The following is a 24256-nucleotide window of genomic DNA, read 5'->3' on the forward strand; positions in this document are numbered from 1 at the left end:
CCTTGTTGTCCCATTCCCAGCCTGTCACAGGGCAAAATGAGACACAGAAGAATAGGAGAACACTGTCCTTGTGAAATCAGAAAAGAGCATTTACATGACACATGTCCCAGATTTCAGTAATACTGGAAACTGAACAACTGCTTTTTGCAACAGTGGAAAAAACAAACTGTACACAATGGTGACAATAATGATCTAGTAAGAAATGGTCATCTATCTGCCATTCGTTAAATGGCTTCTGTACATTACCATTAGGGAGCCTTTCCGTGGGATCTGCCTGCTTGTCCATCACACCCCATATAAAGGCGTATGAAAAGTCAAATGTTTTGGAGCAACGAATAGGAGCGCAGATCCTTAAAGAACGCCCGGGCACCCACACACGCCTACTCCAAAAAAGTATTGGATGTCCAAAGGAATCCAGTCACCCCCCCCTTGAAAGTACATATTTGACAGGGCACAGTAAGGCAGAGCCTGCACTCCAGCTTAGCGTTCAGTTAGGCACAGACGCCCGAGCCCCTCTCCCACTCTCTCCTTGGTTTTCATTTGGACGTTTTGTTGGTGCAGCCGAACAGCAAAAAGCAGCCATGGATGCCATCAAGAAGAAGATGCAGATGCTCAAGCTCGACAAGGAGAATGCCTTGGACAGAGCTGAGCAGGCTGAGTCAGACAAGAAAGCAGCAGAGGACAGAAGCAAACAGGTCTGCTGATTTTTTTTCTTTTGTGGAAAATCCCAAAGATCTATAGAAAAAGCAGGAATACCAGTAGCATTATTAAGATGCTACCCTTTAAATGGACCGCCTCCTAAATACGGATTAATTACTTTCATGGATAATCCCAAATAAGGATTAAATTAAGAATAACCCATCCTTCTTTGTTTTTGTTTTTTTGGATGTTACAAATCCTCCTCTCCACTGTTTTGGTGATGTAAATATAGCCTAGAAAATGATGTTGATAATTTAGAAAATGTGAGAAATCTATTGTTTAATAATAGCGAATGATTGCATGAATATTTCATATTCTGTTTAACTTTATAATGTCCTTTATATGCATGTATAGTTAGACGACGAAATAAGAGAGTTGGAAAAGAAATTGCGTGTTACTGAAGACGAAAGAGATAAAGTGTTTGAGGAGTTCCAAACTGCTGAGGAAAAGCTGCTGACCGCTGAGGAGGTCGCCACCAAGGTATCTGTTCCTGACGTGCATGAGCTTCCCTAACTTTTCTCTACTCTTTTTCCCCTGTCCTGTCCTCTCCTGTCCCGTGTGTCTCTCTGTACGCGCTCTTGCGCCTGTGCGCGCTCACGCAACTCCGTCTCCTCGCTGATCACCTCTGAAACTGTCTGCACTGAAACTCGCCTCAGCTTGAGGACGATTTGGTAGCTCTGCAGAAGAAGCTGAAGGGAACTGAGGATGAGTTGGACAAGTACTCCGAGGCTCTTAAAGATGCCCAGGAGAAACTTGAGCTGGCTGAGAAGAAAGCCACCGATGTAAGTAAGGAAGGGATTCACAATGGCACCATTCCTGCACCACGCTTCCTCCACATCTTCATTCTCTCATCACTGTGAGTGTGGGAAACGACAGTTCAACACCACAGAGAAAAAAGGTTTCCTCTCTGTGGCAATTCAAACTGCCCTCATCTATTATCTCTGAAATGATTTTCCATTTTGGATGGGTATGTTTTGCACACCCGCCCATCTTGGAAAACTGACCATCAAAGTCCAAATTTACTTTTTGATCAAATGTCCAATTATTGTTGAACTGTCGCTTTATGTTTTGTCAATGATCACAGTCACTTACAAGTCAGCCCAAAGAAAGTCAGATTGGCTGTTTAACTGATACAAACATTATATGTATTAAATTAGGCCTAAATTAATCCAAAGGCTAACGCATTATATTAATACCATATATTGTATGGCCTAGATGTGTTCATTTTTATAGGTCTTAGGCTGAAGAAGTCTTCTTCAGAGTGAAACGTGAAATAGCCTAATGCGCAATCTTCCTATGAGTGCAGGGAGCAAGCGCATGGATAAATATAGCCCACTGCTTTATATGGTCAAGATAGAGCTCACATCTGCGGGCTGCGCTCTTTGCTTACCACAGGGGAAAACACAGTTTCCCATCAAAATGTCCCAGGCAGTGTACTAATTAAAAATAAATGCACTTAGCTTATTTACAGAAACATTTAATAAATGATCCGTTTTAAAATATTTGGTTGCTCAAAGTGCATTTCCCCTTTTGTTTAAGTACATGGCAGGAAAACTATGTAAAGAATTTAGATTTAGGCATTTAAAGGTCTCGACTTGCTTAGGAGAAAAAAACACTTTAGATCCTCATATAATCATTTTTATTTCACGATAAACAATGGCGACGATCAACTTTAAGTGGAGACACTTTGTTCACAAGAGTCAATCAGAGGAATCAATTTGTAGTGTGGCTTATAAATTGCCTCCAGGAAAACCCGTTGTAATAATCCTTTAATTGGATTCCCCCGGGGAGTTAGGCTACAGTGTGACTACTTTATATTCTAGTGGGTTTTAGCCTATCACACTTGATGCTTTATTCCCTATAGGCCTAGATACTGCTGCAGTTTTTTCCCTTAATATTCCCATAGGAACGTTTGTATGGCTGTAGTGCTCACGTGAAATTAACTACTACTCAGTATTTTATGGCCTTGTTTTTTCCCTTTCATATTCTTGAAAGGATTTTCTGTGATATTTGCGAAGTCTAAAACGTAGCCTGTAATTACTGTATTCAATGAAGACTTATTGAATGGCCTGGTAGTCTCGAAATATTTTACTGCCATGTGTATTGCTCACAGATGACCCGCAGAGTGCGCTGTGTCTCTGTCAGCTCGCTACAAGCGTGATTATGACTGGGTGTGTTTTTGTCATTAAAAATGAATTGTTATTTTGAATCAATTAAATTTCACATTTTATTATTGTATGGGGCAATGCAGCAGATTTTCACAATGTAACGTTTTGCACAACCCTGCAGGATACTTATTTGTTTAGGTCTATTTTGAAATCAGAGGTACTTCCTGAACAAGCAGGCATTGCAGAGCGCGTCTCCACGAAGCTTGCGCACCGTCCAGTCTATCTTCACGCAGCTTTCAGCACAATCAAGGACGTCATCTTGCTGCTTGACAATTTCTCGGAAATTGTGCTGCAGCTCATAGACTAGTCTTTACAAAAAAAAAGGGAAAAAAAGTTGTACAGTAAACAATGGCCGGAGCTACATCGCTGGAGGCAGTCAAACGAAAGATCAAATTCTTGCAAGAGCAGGCGGACGGTGCTGAGGACAGAGCCGAGAGATTACAGAGGGAGTTGCTTGCGGAGAGGAAAGCCAGGGAACAAGTAAGCATGTTTACCGCGCGTTCAGCCGGACAGGAGCTGCTTATCAAACGCAAAAATGACACATCCTCTTCTTGTAGCCTTTCCTGTGTAGCCTGTGTGTGTTCCGCTCATGATAGGCGACAGCTTGAATCGATACACAGTGAGATAGCGGGGTTTTGTCTTGATGCACCGCAGTGCTGCAGGCTGAGCTTTACATGGCTCCACGCAGTGCCACCACAAAGTGCCTTACTGAGGGTTTGACAGCCTGCTGCTCCTGGCTAAGCGCTTATAATTGGTAACGTTAGGCCGCTGATGCCAAAGTCAAAGCAGTTGACCAGCCGTGGCACGTTGCATCACTGTGTTGCTTCATCTCCTTACTTTGTGCCACTTGCATCTCATTTGATGCACTTTGCTGTAACCGTCCCATTCAACCTGCTTTCAAGGAATTTCCGTTTTTTATATTCTGCAGGCACGCGAGACGTAGGTTAAACATTTGTTTAAATTATCTTCAGCAACCAGGAAGTTGCAACTAAGATGTGGCAACATTTAAGGTGCCAGTTTGCACTGTGAGCTTATGCTCTTTGACTTGCCCTTATAAGGACAATAGGTTTTCACAGCTACACAAGTGATTTCCCTCCGTGTGAACATAGCGGCAGTTACCTAGACGGGAAATAAATCTTTCTCCTGAGGCTTATAGCGGGCTGAGTCTATCACGGGTTCAGTCTGACAGTTTGTAATAGATCTTATTCATCCAAGAGGTGTTTTAAATGGGGTTGAAACCATTGCTTCAGTTTATAGAGCATTAGTTACTTACTTGTCACACTTTACACAACTTGCACTTTGGTCCAGCACTGCACACACTTTAACATGAACTGCAGGGGGAACAGAGTTAGTCAAACTTCAGGTGGTTGTAGCCTGTTTTCTGCGCTGTCTTCAAGACTCATACCTTCTAAGCAGACACCAGAAAACAGAAGTAGCTACAGGTTGGAATAATCATAGAAAATGTCTGCTTTTTTCAGTCCCTATTAATGCAGATTTTCAAGATACCAGCTCATTTAAGGTGGAGCAATATGTTGCAAATGTGACCAGTTCAGTTACACTTAAATGTCTCCTACAGTTGAGAAGTATCCAGGGAGTGTCCTCTGGTTGTTTGTATACCATGTGAGCAGTCTTTTTCAGTATAATTGTCTCAGGGCGTTTGACTTGAGCCTTGTTAATGTTCTCTCGGGGGCCTAGTAATGAGGCAGGGTATTCAACCTTCTGTCAGCTCGGGACTTGTTATCATTATACATAGTCAGTGAGGAGCACAGGCAAGCCTCCTGGGAGGGCTTTTCCCAACAGGTGGTACACAGGAACACTTTTGAACACTGATTACACTCACCCACCTGGACTAAAGCAACCACTAACCACCCCCCCCCCAAAAAAAACCCAAAACTAATTCACCACCTTCTGTACATTCTTTGGGCTGACATGTATGTATGCACTTGTGTGATTTCCAGGTTGTATGTTAAAGATGGTGACCTCAAAACTCTCCTGACGTGCTCCTCTTGTCTCCCTAGGCTGAGGGAGATGTCGCTTCCCTTAACAGACGTATCCAGCTGGTTGAGGAGGAGTTGGATCGTGCTCAGGAGCGTCTGGCAACTGCCCTGACCAAGCTGGAGGAAGCTGAGAAGGCTGCTGATGAGAGCGAGAGGTGGGTTCTTGTGAGCAGCGAGGACTCAGGCCTCTGGGCTCTGGCTCTGGCTCTCTTGCTGCAGAGACCATGTAGCAGGGCTGTGTTTCTATCCCTTTGTGTGGGGTACAAGCAGAGCCTCTGTGCTGCAGAGCTGGATGTCAGACAGTACACTGTCACACTAGATGTGTTAGATAGTGCAGTCATTTCTTAGCATCCCAAATTCTGTATTTTCTCCCTCTTTCATGTCAGAAAACAATTAACCATTTGCCTTTAGAGGAGTATATGAAAGGTTTACCAGCCAGCACTACTGTGCACCAGACTGTCAGGTCTCAGCTCCTGATGTCTAACATTCCTAAGCTTTGTTTTCCTTCACACAGAGGCATGAAGGTTATTGAGAACAGGGCCATGAAGGATGAGGAGAAGATGGAGCTGCAGGAGATCCAGCTGAAAGAGGCCAAGCACATCGCTGAGGAGGCTGACCGCAAATATGAGGAGGCAAGTTTTCCAGCCACTGGCACCCCGAAACAAACATGCAGTTGCTCATTTACTTAATCTGTTAATTCTACGTAACTTTTCTATGTTTAAATGACAGATTAGGAAGCCTAATTATGGCAATACTTCTGAATTTTCAATCCAAAATCAGCATTCACATGCATTTTTCTGAACACTTAATTTTACTTTAGCATTTATAGTCAGTATATAAACATTTAATAAATGGTTTATAACACACTATAATGTAGTTGTAAGCAGATATAAGCATATATTAATGTATTTGTCAACAACTTTAACTCTTGTGGGTACCCATAAGTGGAAGCTAGTGTATGAACAGATAATTAATGACAATGTAGTTGTCTTAACCCTAACCCACAGTTGTAATTAGTGGTGTAATGTACTAAGTACAAATTTGAGTTACTTGTACTTTACTTGAGTATATCCATTTTAGAGTGAAATAATAAAACTTTTTACTACATTACAGATTTTTGACAGCTTTAGTTACTACATACCTTACAAATTAATATTTTGCATATAAAACATATGAAGATCTTATAAGATATGATGCTTTGTTATAGATTAAACTATCCAGCATTATATACAATTAGAGCTGAATCAATTAGTTGATCAATCTATTAGTCGACTGACAGAAAATCAAATGAGAAACTAGGGAGTATTTATACTTTTGATACTTAAATTACATTTTCCTGACTAGCACACTTTTACTTAAGTAACACTTTCAATGCAAAACTTTTACTTGTAATGGATTATTTTTTACAGAGATGTATTAGTACTTTTTCTTAATTAAAGGATCTGAATACTTCCTCCACAACTGGTTGTAATAATATAAAATATGTCTTCACAGAAGAAGTTATAACTGTTGACAAATACTGTACATTAATAAACACTAAAAATACCCTTATATCTGCTTAACTACATTATAATGTGTTATAAACATTCGTTAAATGTTTATATCATGCTTATGAAGGGAAAATAAACCCTAAACCACGTCCTAACTGTGTCACAGTCATCAAGTATGTGTTGTGTTATAACACTTTGTTGTGCTGCACCTAAAGGTGGCCCGTAAGCTGGTCATCATTGAGGGTGACCTGGAGCGTACAGAGGAGCGCGCTGAGCTGTCAGAAGGGTAAGATGTTTCAACCTTTACATGCACTTAATCTGCACTTACACTTGCATGTACACCGGCATTTCAACAGTTGGAGCTTTGAGCACTAACACACAAAGTATTGGACGTGTTTCCATTTGAACAGTGTGTCCTGTGTTCTTACTGTATGTGTTGATTTGCATGCTCTCCTCCATGTTTTGAATGATTTTGGCTTGCACGTGTACGCCACACCCACTAACAGAAGAGTTCGAAGAGCTGAGGATGAGCTAAGGGTTTTGGAGCAAGGCATGAAATCACTAAACTCCTCAGTCACACAGGTACTACAAACAAAAACTAACACTAACACCTTGATGAGTGGCTCTTCCCACTGCCACTCATGTGGCTGAGTTAAGCCTTTGCTTTGCTTGCTGTGCTTATTCTTTTTCTCTTTTATGTTCTTTTATTCTGGGTATATTAGACTCTTTCATGCCTCTAACATGGCAGAGACTGTCCAAGAATAACACCTCACGTTTAAGAGAAGCATTAAAAAGCATAATATTTAGATGCGGAAATACCGTTTGCCAAATTATTGATTTCATCGTAACCCATTACTCTTACTACTACACTTTATGTGATGCGTGATATTGCTATTCTCACATTCCTGCTCTGTTAAGGCATTTTTAAGGTACTTGGGGTTTCCTACTTGTTTAATCCCTGTAGTTCTTATTTATTTTGTTTCCTCTCCCCCTCTTTCCTTCTACCTGTGTTGTGTCCACCTCTGGTTCTGTCCATCCTTGCTCCCCTCCTTTTCCTCCACCCCCTCTTCTTCTTCTTCGCAACATTATCCCCCCATCTAAAACACCAGCAAATGCTCTGAGCTTGAGGAAGAGTTGAAAACTGTGACCAACAACCTGAAGTCACTGGAGGCCCAGGCTGAGAAGGTAAGCGCAACCTTCTGGTCGAGTGCATGCTGTCAAACTCCCTCATGCAGGGTGGATGGGGAGCAGAAGAGTCTGGGGAGCCGAATCTCTTCTCTTCAGTTTTATTTCATAATACTTATCTGTATAAATGTATTAAAATGTGTGGTGTCAGTTTGAATGCACTAGGACATTCAGAGTTTGACTCCATGCCCATATGTTTGACACCTGCCATTGTTTTTGTCCCACAGTACTCACAGAAGGAGGACAAGTATGAGGAGGAGATCAAGGTCCTCACCGACAAGCTGAAGGAGGTAAAGTTTCACAAGGCCTTACCTGGGGTTGCAGGCTGAGTCCAGGGTCATTTATATAAGCCACAGGGGCTTTATCACAGTTCGAGTGTCAGACTAACTCAAATCTGTCTCTGTAACACAGGCTGAGACTCGTGCTGAGTTCGCTGAGAGATCAGTAGCCAAGCTTGAGAAGACCATTGATGACTTGGAAGGTATGATTTTTTTGTCCCTCACCCCAGAGTGTTACTCTGGTTATTTAGAAATTGTTTTCATTGATGGTATTTGGGTAAGTGCTCAGTAATTTAAAAAAAAATCTTTAGCCAATTCTTTGCTTACTCTATTTCTGCTTCCCTCTTAATCTCATGAGGGTTCTTTTTCAGACAGCATGATAATTTTGTTGCAGTGACCCTTATCCTTCATCTATTAGCTGATTTGTTTTTGAGTTTCAATTTAGGAAAGAAAGGCTTTGATGTTTATCGGCGATATCAGGCCTAAATGATGACTTTGTGTTCAAGGAGTCATAGTGAGGGCTAAGGGCTGAGAGCCATGTGGCAGTGAAATACATGGTCCATTTCTTCATGGTGCTGATGAATTTTCCATTCTATCATTTTCTGGTGTAACTTTGTTTTCCTCTTTCCCCCCTGTTTTCAATTTTTTTCTGTCACCTCTTCCTATCTTCCTCCCTGTCTTGTCAATGGTCTGGATGCTTCACCCTTCACCTCCTTGTCACGCCTTCACCTTTGCTCCCTTACACTGCACCTCCCCCCTCCTGCACCCCTGGCCCACCAATAGATGAGTTGTATGCCCAGAAACTGAAGTACAAGGCCATCAGCGAGGAGCTGGACCACGCCCTCAACGACATGACTTCCATGTAATTTTCAACTTGCTGCACCTGCTTGTTCCGTCGTCACCCTCTCTTCCCCTTGCACCTCTCTTCCCCGTACAACAGCTGCCTCACCTCCATCGTCTCCCTTATATTTCCTCGTACCTATCATCTAGTACATCTAACTCTTGTATCTGTTCCTGCACTTAAAATAGTTATGCAGCTATGTTTTTATATACTCCTAGTTTAATGTCTTAAAACAGACATTGTGGTATTCTGTGTCTGCATAATTGAAGCCCACTTGCAATAATTCCAGCTCACTTTAAGTGGTTTCCTCTCACACTTCTTTAGTAGTGTGTTTATGATACTTTATGATACCTTTGTATCAGTATCACTGGTGTTTGAGAACACTGTAAACAGGACTGAAGTAATCTTATGCATGAACAAAAGTAAGAGTCTCTGTTTACATTTCTTAGTTGGTTCAATTGCGAATTATATTACTTTTTTTGTGAAAAGTAATGACAAGTAATTTGTCAGTCAATTTCGATTTCAGAGTCGATTTCAAAATATTCATGATATTTTCAAATTATATTGTGATATCCTAAGCAACACATGCAAGTTGTCTATTGAAATGTTGTAGACTGTGTTACGAAAGCATTTCAATGAGTCTGATTCACTCACTGTGATTCAAGGTTATGAGTGTTTCCTCTTTCCTTTTCTACTAACATGGTCTACTTCTGTCCAGAAGAAAGGCCCCCTGTGTGTTTGTGAGAGCCCCCTTTGTTCTGTTGCAGTTTAGCATCACTGTGGTAGATCCCCCAGTTTTGCTAAATTAGTGTTGACCCTCAACATTTGGCCATTCTGTGGGAGCTTCACAATCTGTCTGGTCCAGCGCTGCTCCTCGCGTTTTAGTAGAAATGTCTCAATGTAATCAGAGGGAGGAATTGGTCCGACCTTCAGTTTGTGTTTCAGCGTGTTCTACCTCACAATGCGTTTCCACTACGCATTGTGGTTTTTGTAGTGTTGTGCCGTGACTCATTTGGTTCTGGTGTATTGTGGTGCACATCTTAAATTTCCGTAGGTCCCACACAAACCCCCTGGTTCACTTTACTTCTTCTCTCCCACACAGATAAATTTTTTACACCTCATCAAAGACGTCTCCTGCCGGCTGAGCAGCATCTGTCTGCTCTCTCCAGCCTTCTCTCCATTTTCCCTTCCCTCTTTGTCTTTGCTTTCCTTTCCTCCTCATGTTTTCTTCCTCATGTCAAAGTTAATTGCATCACATCTCTTGTACAGAATCCTAGAATCTTTCTGCATTGTGTAAAAAATAAACACCCTTCCTTCTATGTAAGCTGTATCTCTTTACTCTGTCCTTTTTTTCTCTTTTTAATTTCTATTTATTTTCAAATGGCTCTAATAAAACCAGGAAGCCTTGATTTTAAATTATGTTTTTGATTTTGCTTCTTCATCTCCACAAACCATTAGTTGAGCTTTACCCTGCTTCGGTGTAGTTTTATAGATTGCAAAGGATGTTCTTTTTATTTTCTTCAAATATTGTTCTGTGAAGCTGAGATATTAGGGATATCACAGTAGTGCTATAAGCACAGAAACCTCAACTACAGGTACTTGACTGAAAGCTGAGCCAAGATGTCTTCTCTCTTAGCATTTGATGCATGCAAGCACTTTTCAACATTTAGTACTGTGACAGGAGGAGCTGACTCGAAAGATTTGAGAATTGGAGGGAATTAGTGTTGGATTGTTAGCAGGAAGATTGCAGTAGAGTAATGGGTGTAATGGTACAGAACAGTATGTAAGATTTGTTGAGCCTCATCTGGTTGCTGGAAAAAAATTGGATGAAACTGCTATCAGTGATTATGACACATGGGCTTTGTATGATACACAGTATCCTGTCATTTACGTGAATAAATATAAAATCAAACATTCCGAGTGTTTTTTATTAAAGTTGTTCCCGTAAATTCAGACACAGAAAGATAAGCAGAAGTGAGCAATTTTCAGTTGTTGTGTGTTTTCAAGTGGGACTGCAGAACAATATTTGAGCCAAATCCTTAAACTCATACTGAGGCTACAAAATGGTTAATTCTCAGTAACAGTTTATCCAGTTCTAATGTTGACCAGCCGTATTTGAGCATATGATAAGATACACTTGATAGAGAATTCCATGACCAAAATGGCAGATACAGTATTCATAGTGTTCATTCTTTTTTCTATTTTGTTGCCACACTATCCAATTTTAAAGATTTTATTTTAAGGATACGGTTCGCTGCCACAGTACCTTTCTGGGTTAAATCCTCTGTTTTCACTCTACACACTGTCCTGCCTTGCTTCACCTGTTGCAGACGAAATCTAATAAGTGGATTGCCTCTCAAAAAACAAGAACATCAAAACACTGTTTGATTGATGATATTTGAAGGCTATTCAGATATTGTCAATGTTTTTTTTAGAAAGATTAAGAAAGTCTCTGGTGATCTATTCTAGAGAAGGTATGTGTCCACAGGCATTGCACTTCCTCTTTTCCTCTTTTCCTCTGATTTCATGTCCTCTCTCTGTTTTTCAACTTGCTTTCTGACTGCAAAGATCGCCTCTACCAGCAACTTGAGAAAAACCACCTTCTCACTAATGAACTACGCGTGGCTTTGAATGAGGACTAAATTGTGTGAATGTTTTATCTGTTTGTTACGGTTTGTTTTTAATGTGTGTATGACAATCTGATCCAGTGTAAGATCCAAAGCTCTTCCATTTGCATTGTCCACGTACGATGCTGGCACTGCTTGAAATTTGTGTTGCTGTTTTTGGAAATATAATTAAAATATAGTGAAAATCAGGGATTATCTCAAATATATCATTTTCTAGTCTTACAACCTAGTATTATAACATTATACAATAATCACTTTTGTATGGATTGTTGTGTTTATGTGTCTTAATAAGAGCTTTGTTGTAGACTATAACCTGTTTGCATGGTTGCTTGCATATCATAATATGAGCTTGTTTACTCAGTGTTTTTTCTCTTGTTTTCTGTCAGTGTAGGTCGGGTTTAAAAGCACTCAGATATAATGACTAACCTGAATGATGTAGCCAGCTTGATTATTAATGCAAGCTAACCACCTAACTCACTTAATGCTCGCTTGTGTGAGATTAAAACTTCTTCATTTGATGTTCTAACAGAGAAACTGTCACAAGCTAAAGAAGAGAACCTCGATATGCACCAGATGCTGGACCAGACTCTAATGGAACTGAATAATTTGTGAAAGCACGGTCTGACCCCACACACACTGTGGTTTTGGCTTTTTGTACCTGCACCTTGCTTACCATAAACCCCTCGTCTCGTACCTTGCCCATGGTGGAGATTCAAACAGCCAGATGCTATTCCTATTGCACCGTCCTGCCTTCAGCAGAACTCAACCAAGGAGCAAAGCTAAGGGGAAGTAAAGCTTAACCATTCCCTTTGATGAAGCCTAAACTGAGAAACAAGATTGTTTTCGCAAGCCAGTTTTTATCTTATAATGTCATCTGCCTTTTGCAATCCTTGAGATAGTTTTTTATTTTCTTTTTTTTTTGACAAGTCATCTGGTGAAATGACATGTGCCATTAGTTACAAAGATTGTTTTCAACATCTGCATTGAAGCTGATCTGGTACGTTCCATTCCACCTTGATTATGCACATACCAAAGGACAAAGTGGAGAAATTTTGCACTTAGTTAAACCTCAGTATTATGCACATTTTGCATTCTGTAAGACAAACTATGTTTAAAAAGACACATGCCCTCCTCCCAGAACATTTGTGTAAGTATACATTGGCTTTGCCTCTCAGTATGTATACTGGTGCTACTGTCTTGTTAAGCAATGACCGGAAATTACAGTATATTCTTAGTTTTCTTTAAAACCATGGTTCAAAATTTTTTCATCTTGTCTATAAAGTATGATTTCAGTCATCTGGTTGTGCAATGTTTTAGCGTTGTATTAATGTAGATGTTTCAAGTGTTTATCATATCTGAAATGTACAAATGATGAATATAAATAAAAGCACGTTTTGAAAGTTTTCTAATTTTGTTTGTGGTGCATGCATAGCCTTTAGGCATAGGTCTTAATAGATTTTGGGGTGACTGAATAAAACCTGATGCAATGTAAACAAAAATAAAACTTAAATATACCTTATCTTCCCTATAGAGGTGTAGAATGTGTTAAATTTTCAGAGCAAATGAATCTGTTCATTTTGCAGCTTTATTGCATTACTTCTGACTGATTTTTTGCTTGACCCTCAGTTTGACTTCCAGCTGAGCGAAAAACATTGTCATGTGTTTCTTTGGTTCACTGGAGCTCACTAAGCTCTACTGGACCATATCAGTTCAGTTTCAGAATAATCAAACCATGAAGCAATGGTGGAAAACTTTCTAAATGTCTTTAGTTGAGTAAAAGTAGCACCACCATAATTTAGAAACTTACTAAAAGATAGAGGTCTTGCATTCAGTTTAAGTGTATGTATCAAGGTAAAAGCTTACTCCTGAATTAAGGTGCCTTTCATTTGTGTGGAATTATTGTTGCATTAACCTTTAAGAAGTGTTGTGCCTGGACCTGACTTATCAGCATATTGTTGGGCAGGTTATTTAAACTCCAATAATCTACTATAGTTTATGACCTTATGATAAACTATAACTTTACATAACTATATATTTTGCATACTATCTTATTTTACTCAGTAGCCATCAGTGTAGCTGAATCAACTGTGAAAAGCTTGCAAAGTAAAACACTACTATAGTCTATAGGGAGAGCAGCTCAAAATGGTATATATATAGTTTATGCTAATATCCTGTGTGTGTGTGTGTGTGTGTGTGTGTGTGTGTGTGTGTCTACATATATATACATGGTACATATACCATATATATACCATATATTAAGTATTATTTAGTAGTTTATGTAGGCATGGAATTTGAAAAAAAAAGTTCTTCACATGTGTTGACAGCATCTAAGTAGTTAGTATGACCTATATGAAAGTCCTTTGTTGCACCACTCACAAGATAAGGGTGTGTGTGTGTAAAGTTGGCATCCTGAGAATTAGTCAGTGACTTGACCCCAGAAGTGAAATTGTTAATGACAATCAATCAGTGCACTTTATTTCAGACCTTAAATACCAAATATATAATCAAACTTTAAAAGCAAAAATCCTGGGGCCTCAGACCCCCAGAATAACCAAAAGCCCCACACTGACTGGGTGTTTGGCACATTGCATCAAATTTTATTAACTGCAAATTTGTTAGGGAATTAAAGTGCAATATCAGCCAGGTGGGTATTACCTGTCTTATAGCGGGGCCCTGTCTTAAAATCTAGTTTTATTTTTATTTTGGTTATCATTGTGCTTACATGGTGCATCTTACTAAATAAAGTTGATCAAATTGCCTCCACATTAATTGACAAAGAGAACCTGGTGTCAGTTAGTATTATTTCTTCATAAGAGTAACAGTCCTCAGTCATGTGTAGTATGCTGTGTGCTGTGTAGCCTACTTTATGGGAGAGATAGGGTAGTAGACCTACATACATAATGCACAGAAGGTGGGAGATTAGGGGGGTCAATAGGGGCCAAACAACGACTGATACTGCATTGTGTCATAGGTTTATTCTACCTAGCTCGATTGTCTCTGGATCGTGATTTGATTCATTTGGTCTGGTTCGACGATGCTAACAGAAAGCAAGTTGTTGATAACTGGAGCTAATCAACCAGGGGCTGTTATCACCAACAAAAGGCAAGAGAAGCAGCATATCTAACAATGTCACGATTGTTTTTGCCAAATCGTTTTTGCGCCAAATGTACCCTGCTAGCAGCGCAAAAGTCTCCTTTGTTGGCACCGCGAGCCGGAGCGCGAGTCAAGCCACAGCAGTCAGATAAGCGGAGTGTTTTTATTCAGCAACAAAGACGATATGTCGGAGGGTCAAACACAGCCTTTTTTAAATACAGGTCAAAGTCCAGGATTTGGATATGTGGGGTTGGTGTGGGGATTGTTTTAGCTGTTGGACTGAAATACCGCACTGACACAGCTAACGGTTCCTGTGATGATAAAGTAGTGGAAGCACAGAGGACTGATCGATACAACGATGCCATAAAAGTTAGCAGGGACCTTGTGGAGCGGATAAAGGTAGGCACAGAGGTAGGCCTGTGAACTACTTGGTTTTTGATTGACCACCACTTTCCCTGCTTTCCCCTTATATTCCACGCCTAACTTCAATGCCACCTGTATCACTTCAGTGTTTGTGTCACTCAGGCTGAGGTCGGGGCTCCAGGGCTGGTGGTTGGGGTCTCTGTGGATGGTGTTCAAGTCTGGCGTGAAGGTTGGTGCCTGAAAAGTCCACTTTAAAGGTGCTTCGTGTAGCATTTATACAAACGACAATAAAGCCTGTGAAGGTAGTCTGGTGTGCACAGCATCATTTTGTATTGTGGGCCCACCTTATGATATTATTATTATATTAATTGATCGATTAATTATTTTGCCTGAGAAATAACTTGAGAAAATAGTAAAGAATCTCTTCACAATTTCCCAGAGCCCCGGGGATGTCTTCAAATTACTTGTTTTGTACTAAATATTATATGATATTAAACAGTGAAAAGCAGAAAATCCTAATATTGGAGAAGCTTGAGCTTGTAAAATTACTCAAACGATTAATCGAATCTCAAAATAGCTGCTGATTAAATTTTTGTCCTTCAGCTAAGCCAATTTTATTGACTAATCATTTCATGTGTAGGTACAATGCTAACTGTATGTCCGTGTTTTCACAACATTGAATTGATGTTATGCCAACACTTGCATAATTGTGGACTTGAGCTATGTAAACAGGTTGGGCCTATGCATCACCAGTTTGGCTGGTCCAGAAGACAAATTAATGCTATGTTATATCAATGGTCAAGGTTGCTGAAAGTTCCCATCCTTTCCATTTTTGGCAAAACATTGATTGGAGATCCATTGAAAACCAACCAAATTATCAGCATGGGTTTACTACATAGGAGAAACCTGGGAACAATAAGAAAAAAAACATGAGACAAATAAATTATTCACAAAGAAATAGCTTTTAAGCTTTAGCTCACTGCTTTGGAACACAAGTGGTTCACTTCCAGTTGTCAACTTAAGTGGCCTTTTGCTTGTGCCATGAATCAAGCCAGCAGATTCACAGAGAAACCTGACCCAACAGCACACAATGTGAAATTGAACATCATCCTCTGCCATGGTCTCTATGCTTTACTGAAATGTCTCAGAAATGATGTAATAGTGGGATTTTAAAGTAAATGATTTTAAAGTGCAAGACATGGAATCTTTAACATAATCCTCTGAAAACACATTGATATTCTTATATGATGCATTTAATTTCTTCGTGTAATTCAGGGATCGGTTACGCTGATTTGGAGAATCGTGTGCCATGCGGCCCAGAAACAGTGATGCGAATCGCCAGCATCAGTAAGCCCCTCACATCTGCAGCTGCTGCACGACTGTGTGAGGAGGGGAAACTAGATCTTGATGTCCCAGTCCAGAAATATGTCCCAGAATTTCCCCAGAAACAATTTGATGGACAGGATGTAAGTTACTTGAACAAGATGTCAGTTTCCTTATTATCAGTAATAATATCATGCTGTTTTGTGTTCATCTCACATTGACATTGTTTATTCTGTTCTTTCAGGTCACAATAACCCCTCGTTTGATTCTGTCCCATCTAAGTGGTATACGGCATTACGAGAAGGATGCAAAGAAAGTGAAGGAGGACAAGGAGAAAGCTAAGCGACTTTTAAAGCCACCGGTAAAAGAGAAAGAGGATGAAAAGAGCTCATCTGAATACAAAGATAAACCCGCAATAGAACAGAACACCAAAGGCAAAGAAGCCGCTCCGGCTCAGAAGAAAAAAGAGTTTGAGCACGAGGAATACTACTTGAAGGACAACTTTGAAAGTGTCACTCAGGCCTTGGACCTCTTCAAGGATGACCCACTTATTTTCAAACCAGGTAAAGCACATATTTGCTTGCTAAACCATTTAAATATAATACAATTTCAACATTTAATGTCTTGATAAGTATGATTTATTTTTTTTTTTACCATGTGCAGGCACCACTTTTCTGTACTCCACCCACGCCTTTACTCTGCTTAGTGCTGTTGTGGAGCAAGCTGCTGGACAGCACTTCCTGGATCTCATGATGAACATGTTCCGTGAGCTGGGAATGCTCAATACTGTGCCTGATGAGAATGGCCCAATTATTTACCACCGCTCCAGGTAATCTATAATCACCAATGTCAAGTTATGTCCAAATTACTGACAAGTCAAGATGAGTACAGGGGAGATGTATCAGTAATATCAGAGAAGAACTTTGTAGAGATCTGTTATTTATCCAAGGTTGTTTTGATTGCTCGTGTTTGTTTTCTGAGTGCACAACCATGATAAAAATCCAATACTGAGTCCATATTAATTGTTGATTCTCCTCCACAGATTTTATCATCTCAACAAGAGAGGACGTGTTGTGAACTGCCCATACGTAGACAACTCCTACAAGTGGGCAGGAGGCGGCTTCCTTTCCACTGTGGGTGACCTGCTGCTGTTCGGTAACGCTCTACTCTACAGCTACCAGGTAGCCCACCTGAAGGATGCTGAGGGCTTGCTCCCTGGCTTCCTCAAACCCAAAACTGCCATAGATCTGTGGGCACCAGTTGACAGGACAGAGGCCAGCTGGGATAAGGATGGACTGTATGCCCAAGGCTGGCTGGTAGTGGAGCAACTACAGAAATATGGCCAGTGCAGGAAGCGCAGACACTACGTGTCCCACACAGGAGGCGCTGTGGGGGCTAGCAGTGTCCTCCTGGTGTTACCCAGTGATGAGATAGACCAGCACCAAGGACAGACCCCCCTCCTCCCACAGGGGGTGGTGGTCACCATCATCACTAACATGCAGTCTGTGGGACTCAACAGCACAGCACTGAAAATTGCGCATGAGTTTGACAAAGCCAGAAGCCTGTAAGAGCAAGTTGTTTACAGAAATGTGACTTTAAATTTTAGTGAATTTTAGTGAAAAGTATTTCAGATAAACCTTGTCTACCTATATAATTGTGATACAGCTTTTAAATAAGTCCAGGATGTTTTAGGAAATGGCATAAATCTTGAACATGTACTTTCTATAGGTGTTATGAATTTTTCAAAGTAAACTCTACTTACTTTCCATTACAACACTTGGCAGGGAAGCCATACTGCCACTAGGTGGAAGCAAATGACTGCATTTCTAACACAAAAAGAAGGCCACTGGCTTATGAAATCAGTTTGTTGTCTTAATACAGAGGGTCATGCATTTATACCTTTTTAAAAGCTAACACAACAACATTTTAATGTATATATTTCTGCATTTGAAAGTAATAAATACATTTCATACTCAAAGGCAAGAGGTCTGTTGCTATTTCAAGCAGCATGGTACACATCCAAAGTTTCAGGGCCCACCCTGTACAGATATTTCCTCATAGCAACATGACATATGTAGAAAAAACCCAGTTGTGTGTTGACCTAATACTGTCACTCTATCAATAATCAATAGGGTGACATTTTCACAATGTACTCTCTGCTGAATCAATCTTTGAGATCACTATAATAGAATAGTGTTAAAATTGACTTCAGCCAGTGAGTACAATCCTGACTTTGTCTTTGAATTTAACAAAACAATAACGATTCAAGCTTTTAATGCCTGAATGAGTTTGCTGCAAAGCTAGTTCATTAATGGTGACAAGAATTTTAGGGAGTAACTAAGTCCAAATCTTTTTTTTTTCTTCAACAGTTGGTTGTTAGCAAAATAGGAAGACTAACGAACTGTTGGCAATGCAGTCCAACAACTTTTAATTCTCTCCTAGGCTTGCTGAATTGAAGCACATTTGATGCCACCATTCTCATTATGAAACTCCTGGGATCTCCTGTGCCCCTGTTTTTAGATTTAAAGGAACTGATGAATGGCTTGGGGTATGCTAATTATACAGACTCCCACACAGTGTATCACTAACACTGTGTGTGTTCCTGCATGTCCAGCTTTGTGAGAGCCAGTTTGAGTTGTAAAACTGCAGAGTGAAGACATTTTTGTGTGAGCTCATCCTGACCAGTCCAGGCTACTTCAAGGGGCAATTATGGTTTTAGGGTTAAGATTAGATTTAGGATTAAGTTAAGAATAGGCTAAAGGTTGAGGTTAGGAATGGAGTGCTGATGGTTAGGTTTAGAGGATGGGCAATGACTTGTCCCTCAGGATCCTCACAGGTATACAAATGCAAGTGTGTGGATGTGTGTGGGTGTGTGTGTTTCATGTTCTTATATTCCGGTAGGGACTTTAACCTGAGCGCACACCAACCCATGGTGACTAAAATTGAGGTAGAGACAGCTTTTTGAGGGTTAAGACTTAGTTTTAGGGTACAGGTTACAATTAGTTTAATGTTAGGGTAAGGGGGTAGGGAAAGCATCATGTCAATGACTGTCCCCCAACTGAGATAGTGAAACAAACGTGTGTGTGTGTGTGTGTGTGGTCCACAAAAAACACACAGTCAAACCATTCAGTAGGGATCATTGCATATATTTACACAATTACAAAATATTTACTAATAGAATATTGAGCATATCTATTAATTGATACAAGGGGTTATTTCAGAATTCCATATTACCAGTTAAATATTTTGAATAATATTTCACAATATATTTTTTACATAGTCCAACTATGCTTTGTATATATGTTTCAGACAAAGCACATAGATTGAAATGTGATTTAACACAAGTAACACCATTGCCAACTTCATAGCTGTGTTGAAAAGGCTACTGTGCAAGGTGTGATTCCCACCCACTCACACTTGTTTCACATCCTTATGTGTGTGTGTGTGTGTGTGTTAGTTAGTTAATTACACCTTTCTGTAAAACTGCATGGAATCCAGAAATCCCATGAGACAATTAATAAGCTATTAGTTCTTCACCTGCCTTGTGGCCTTTAGTTAAGGTCAGTGCAGCAGTTTTCATCTGTCTATTGGTCTTTCATTGTCCTATACAAAACAGTACTAAGTCCAACAAGGCAAGTGACACTCACAATTATTTCATAATCCAACACATAACCAAAAGAGAGAAACATGTACATCAGAAGAAAGATCATACTCTTGGTTTTACTCTCCAATACTGTTGTGGATTGTTCTGTTGGCTCTGCTGCTTGGCTTTCAACATCCTGTGTGTGTGTGAACACAAGTAATGGTTATTATTTTTAAAAGAATATATTCTGGCTGAAGTACAATAATACCAAGACCTAACACATAAAACACTTGCACATTCTAATGCTATTTTTAGACACCTTGAGAATGTAGGTAATACTAAATCCATTATGTACTTACTTGCGTACGTAGTAGATAACAACTGCCAGCATCACTAAGATGAGGAGGGCAACAATGACCACGGCTGCAATTAACCCTGCTTCCCCTGCATTGGTGGAAACACTGAAGAGCTGGAACTGCTCACATCTGCTGCCTTTGTAATTGTCATTGCACCTGAAGTAAGATATGGCGTACAAAAAAGGAGACAGTCTGTCAATAATATTGCCATGTTGTGACATACATACATACATATATACATATATATATATATATATATATATATATATATATATATATATATATATATATATATATATATATATATATATATATATAGTTCAAGGTTCCTGAAGACTCATTCTTATATCAAAGATAATTAAATATTACATTTTTAATTTAATTGTAACTTACACACAGGAGAGTGTATTCATGGAAGGTATTTTATAGCATGTCCCTCCATTCATGCAATAGGTGGCTTCCTGCCCATCACAGGGATCTCCATGATCTACGCAGACATAATAGCAACATTTCAAGAAAGATAGCTCTAACAGGACTTAATAGTCACTTGTTCAAATTATTTGATGTATAATTACCTGCCATCATTTGGAATGTTTTTTTTCTTGCTGTTTCTGAGAACACAAGAAACATTTTTTTGTCACACAAAAGGAAGTAATCTCTCACCACCAAGGAAAGCATGGCATAACCAGAAGTTTCAGATGCCGATGATGACCTACATATATAAGCAGCTTCTTAAATTTGAAAGGCGTCATGAAGTAATATTGAGTTGTGAGAGTAATATATCATCATCCTGACTGAAATTAATCAAAAATCTGTCCTTACCTGCTCGTGAAATCCCAGCTTTTGGTAGTTAGTGCCGGTTCCCAATGTGAGTCATAGTGAAGCTTCAAAGTAACTCAGAACTGCTTTTTGTTGGACCTCCTAAGAAACTGTCATGTGGGCGTGTTCCTCCCTTTCGCCTAAAAAAATGTTGTGATTGCAGTTTGTCCACATTGTAAATGGCAAGCGAAACGGCAGGATACTACCAACTGATTGTAGGATTTTTGTTAGTGTGTTATTTAACAGCATGTGAGGAATACATACAGAGCTCTCAGAGGTCTAAAAAGTATCCCACAATGTTGATCTCTGTGTGAGACAAACAGATAAAGACTGAGTAGATTTGTAGATTTGTTTTTGTTCTTGGAGGTTTAGTTGCATCATGAGATCAGGCAGAGGACGGGTGAGGCAATCACCTGTTGTGCACGAGAGCTCAGTGTGGCTGGGTTTGGTATGCAAAGAAGGCATGAATGGAATCGTGGGAACTTCTTTTTAGTCTAAGAACACATCACACCACTTCCTTCAGACAAATAGCTACTGCTGAATCCTCAGAACCGTTAGTTGACTCCTCAACTGGCCGTTTTTAATACTTAACTGCGTTCCTATTAAGAAATGTGTTGTCTTGAGCTATGTAGTGATTGTGCAAACAGGGCTAGTCTTGTCGCAGATTATACAGGCCTCAATCAAGCAACATTGTGGAGATGCTGAATTGATTTTGAGGACATTTCTGTTTAGTGTCTGATCATCTGATAGCATGTTATGAGTAGGCTACTAAAGGCTCATAGGCCTACCATAGTTATATTTCATTTGGGTAATTATGTTGGTACCACTTTCTAATTGGGTACCCTTTTATAAAGTTTTTTTTGTAAAAAAAAAAAAATAAATTAATGGTAATAAATCATTCACTAATACTTTATAGATCAGTAATAAGCATCAGATAAGAACAACTTATGGGTTGCCAAGTTGTGAAAAATCCCTTGGCTGTTAATATGGCATAAAATGTGCTCTATCTTTCAGTTAGCTCCATAGTTGATCATGAGGACCCCTCAATGGACCACTAACCTTCTGGAAAAGGGCTGCGGAAAATCTGGACCAAAATCCATTTATTAACGTATGAACATTTACAACTGTAGTCTGCAGAGGTGACAAATTATTGTAAAAACCCTTTATTAAAGACCTATTAACATTTGTAACTGCAGACTTGATGGCTTATTAGAAAGTGAGAACCCAATGAGCATTTATTGATGGATCACTAACTTTTCTAACTGTATTGTTACAAAACAGAAAGGATAAACACCAGCCAAAAGGACTTTTTAATATCCTGGCAACCAAAAGGTTTCTCCCTTTTAATAAGTGTAACTGATCTATAAAGCATTGATAAATTATTTATTAACCATTAAAAAACCCATTAGCTACAACTTATAGTCCTTATTAGAAAGTTGTAGCATATATTTTAATACCAATGACAACATTGATATGATATTTTTTATTCACTTACCCTTTTTTGGGTCCTAATTCCTGTGCTACATTTGTAAGATACAACTCAAACATCTTAGCAAGTCTACCTGGGAACAGCGGTGGAAGAAGTATTCAGATCCTTTACTTAAGTAAAAGTAGCAATACCACAATGTAAAAAAAAAAGCACAACAGTATTAGCATCAAAATATACTTAAAGCGCCAAAAGTAAAAGTATTATATCTTATTATGCAGAATGGCCCATTTCAGAACCACATATATAATATCACCTGTTGGCTGCTTCTCGGGCAGCCCCTTCAACCTGTCTGCAGAGGTCGTCCTTCACATCACTGGAATATAATTATTGATGCATTAAAATGTACATTACTTTAATGTTGCAGCTGAGGTGGAGTTAATTTTAATTACTTTATTTACTGCTGGGTAGCTTAACCAATAATAATATGTCATAATGTATTAGTTGATTTATATTTTGCATTAATCATTTTGAGTAGCAACTAATTTTAAAAGTAACTAAAGCTATCAGATAATTGTAGTGGAGTAAGAAATGCAATATTTCCCTCTGAATTGTATTGGAGTAGAAGTATAAAGTTGCACAAAGTGAAAATACTCAAGTAAAATACATGTACCTCAAAATTGTACTTAAGTACAATACTTGTACTTAAGTAACTTACTAGTTACATTGCGCCACTGCCTGGGAATATTACAGTGACGCTGCAGACTGATAAATGACATTAAATACAGCAGACTCAGTCGTCATAAACTCACCATTGAGCGCCACAGAAACACTTGAGGTCACTGTAAGAGTATTAGGGATTTTTTTTTCTTTTCGTGCGGGTGGGTTGTTATCGCGAGGAACTCTGAAGCTCAAGAGGTGAAGTGAAGCGAGAGTGTTTTTCTACGTCGATGCTTCTAGGGTGGCATAGAAAGACGGACGTCTGCAGGCTCTTATGGCTTAATAGGAAGATAGAATACATATATGCTTTAGTTGATATTATTGTGCGTGTTGGGTTTGTTTTGTAAATGTAGCTTGGTTCCCTCCGCGTTGACGGCGCTGCTCGTCACACATCTGTAGCCGCTGGAATCTCGTTTTCAGCACCTGGACAGCTCCCGGTCGTGAACCTCTTCTTCTTATTATCGGGCACATGGAGTCCCTGGTGTGATTGTGGGGGAAGCCCTGCGAGCACATTATGCCTCCCTCCGAGGATGTCGTTATCTTCCTGATTCAGTGACAGCCTCGTCGTCTCCCCTGAAGGATGGTGCTTTCAGTCCGGAGTAGGTGTTTTCGTCGTGCGCTGTCTTCTGAGAGGCGATACGGGTGCTTGGCCAACGCAAATTTAAGGGGAATCACAGCCTACACACAGCAAGATCCGAGCTTCCCTCACACTGATCGTCGGCGAGGAGGGAGATATTACCATCATCACTGCGAGGGCAAAGGAGTCACGACCACATTTTACACAATGTAGAGCACGAAAACGTAAGAGGTCAGTGTGTCTTTGTGCTTCTTTTCGAGTCAGTAGTTGATGTATTTGTGTTGGCTTAAACAAGAATGAGACCGTGTGGCCTCTAAGCACAGTGGGGAAATGTTAACAGCACCATAACGGTTTATGTAGCTACGACTTGGTGGGAAATTATTGCAAATGCATCTTGATTAGGTTAAATGCAGAAATCCTGGACAGAAATGGCCCACAGTGCTTGTTTAGTGAAATGAAATAGTAAAAAAAAAAAAATGCTGCCTTGTGGACAACCACCTCCGCTAATGAAGCACTTAATGCACTTATAGTGGCAACTCAAGATGCTGATCTCTCTGACACTGTGATGTCCAGAAATATGTTCCTCTGCAGTAAATCACCTCCTGAAACAAATACACACAGCTTTTAACCCACTTGCCTTTCTGGTCACCTCTACAGTGATTCCTTACAGAAAGTGAAGCACCTTGTTAAGTGTTTAAGCTGCATGAACCT

General features: G+C 39.7%; 3 protein-coding genes and 1 long non-coding RNA gene across 18 annotated transcripts in view; 3 read left to right on the top strand and 1 right to left on the bottom strand.

Annotated features, from left to right (window-relative positions):
* Window positions 1-386: 386 nt before the first annotated feature.
* tpm1 (tropomyosin 1 (alpha)) lies at window positions 387-12689 on the top strand. 13 transcript variants are annotated; one of them, XM_044192048.1, is made up of 10 exons: window positions 450-695; window positions 1054-1179; window positions 1356-1481; window positions 4886-5019; window positions 5379-5496; window positions 6570-6640; window positions 7464-7539; window positions 7767-7829; window positions 7951-8020; window positions 11815-12689. In XM_044192048.1, the coding sequence occupies exons 1-10, from the start codon at window positions 582-584 to the stop codon at window positions 11895-11897; spliced, it is 981 nt and encodes a 326-aa protein (XP_044047983.1). In that variant the 5' UTR covers window positions 450-581; the 3' UTR covers window positions 11898-12689. The 13 variants fall into 13 exon arrangements, with proteins under 13 accessions (XP_044047975.1, XP_044047978.1, XP_044047971.1 ...); XM_044192037.1 differs by lacking the exons at window positions 1054-1179; window positions 11815-12689 and adding exons at window positions 8601-8679; window positions 9761-9977 and having other exon boundaries at window positions 455-695; XM_044192040.1 differs by lacking the exon at window positions 1356-1481 and having other exon boundaries at window positions 387-695.
* A 1521-nt stretch (window positions 12690-14210) lies between these two features.
* Window positions 14211-18042, top strand: lactb (lactamase, beta). 2 transcript variants are annotated; one of them, XM_044192049.1, is made up of 6 exons: window positions 14211-14789; window positions 14904-14970; window positions 16017-16207; window positions 16309-16627; window positions 16728-16893; window positions 17107-18042. In XM_044192049.1, the coding sequence occupies exons 1-6, from the start codon at window positions 14412-14414 to the stop codon at window positions 17630-17632; spliced, it is 1647 nt and encodes a 548-aa protein (XP_044047984.1). In that variant the 5' UTR covers window positions 14211-14411; the 3' UTR covers window positions 17633-18042. The 2 variants fall into 2 exon arrangements, with proteins under 2 accessions (XP_044047984.1, XP_044047985.1); XM_044192050.1 differs by having other exon boundaries at window positions 14212-14777.
* A 2535-nt stretch (window positions 18043-20577) lies between these two features.
* On the bottom strand, window positions 20578-23177 carry LOC122874348. Its single transcript, XR_006377592.1, has 3 exons — window positions 23061-23177; window positions 20826-22624; window positions 20578-20614 (listed from the first exon to the last, which is right to left on the bottom strand). It is a non-coding gene; the product is annotated as an uncharacterized LOC122874348 (long non-coding RNA).
* tmem266 (transmembrane protein 266) overlaps window positions 23124-24256 on the top strand; it is a 31189-nt gene continuing 30056 nt past the window's right edge. The window contains exon 1 of one of the 2 annotated variants that reach the window (XM_044192051.1): window positions 23124-23776. The gene's annotated coding sequence lies outside the window, so the exon portion shown is untranslated. The remainder of the gene's footprint in view (window positions 23777-24256) is intronic. The other variant, XM_044192052.1, reaches the window with a different exon arrangement.

The sequence above is a fragment of the Siniperca chuatsi genome, linkage group LG4, assembly GCF_020085105.1.
Source record: "Siniperca chuatsi isolate FFG_IHB_CAS linkage group LG4, ASM2008510v1, whole genome shotgun sequence".
NCBI classification, from domain to species: Eukaryota; Metazoa; Chordata; class Actinopteri; order Centrarchiformes; family Sinipercidae; genus Siniperca; species Siniperca chuatsi.

Bases quoted from the DNA above. Each gene is read 5' to 3' on its own strand.
- lactb (XM_044192049.1), top strand. From the start codon at position 14,412: ATGTCACGATTGTTTTTGCCAAATCGTTTTTGCGCCAAATGTACCCTG. The intron at 16,208-16,308 runs GTAAGTTACTTG...CTGTTCTTTCAG, and splicing joins AACAATTTGATGGACAGGAT to GTCACAATAACCCCTCGTTT. The intron at 16,894-17,106 runs GTAATCTATAAT...TCTCCTCCACAG, and splicing joins ATTATTTACCACCGCTCCAG to ATTTTATCATCTCAACAAGA.
- tpm1 (XM_044192036.1), top strand. From the start codon at position 582: ATGGATGCCATCAAGAAGAAGATGCAGATGCTCAAGCTCGACAAGGAG. The intron at 1,180-4,885 runs GTATCTGTTCCT...TTGTCTCCCTAG, and splicing joins CTGAGGAGGTCGCCACCAAG to GCTGAGGGAGATGTCGCTTC. The intron at 5,497-6,569 runs GCAAGTTTTCCA...CTGCACCTAAAG, and splicing joins CTGACCGCAAATATGAGGAG to GTGGCCCGTAAGCTGGTCAT.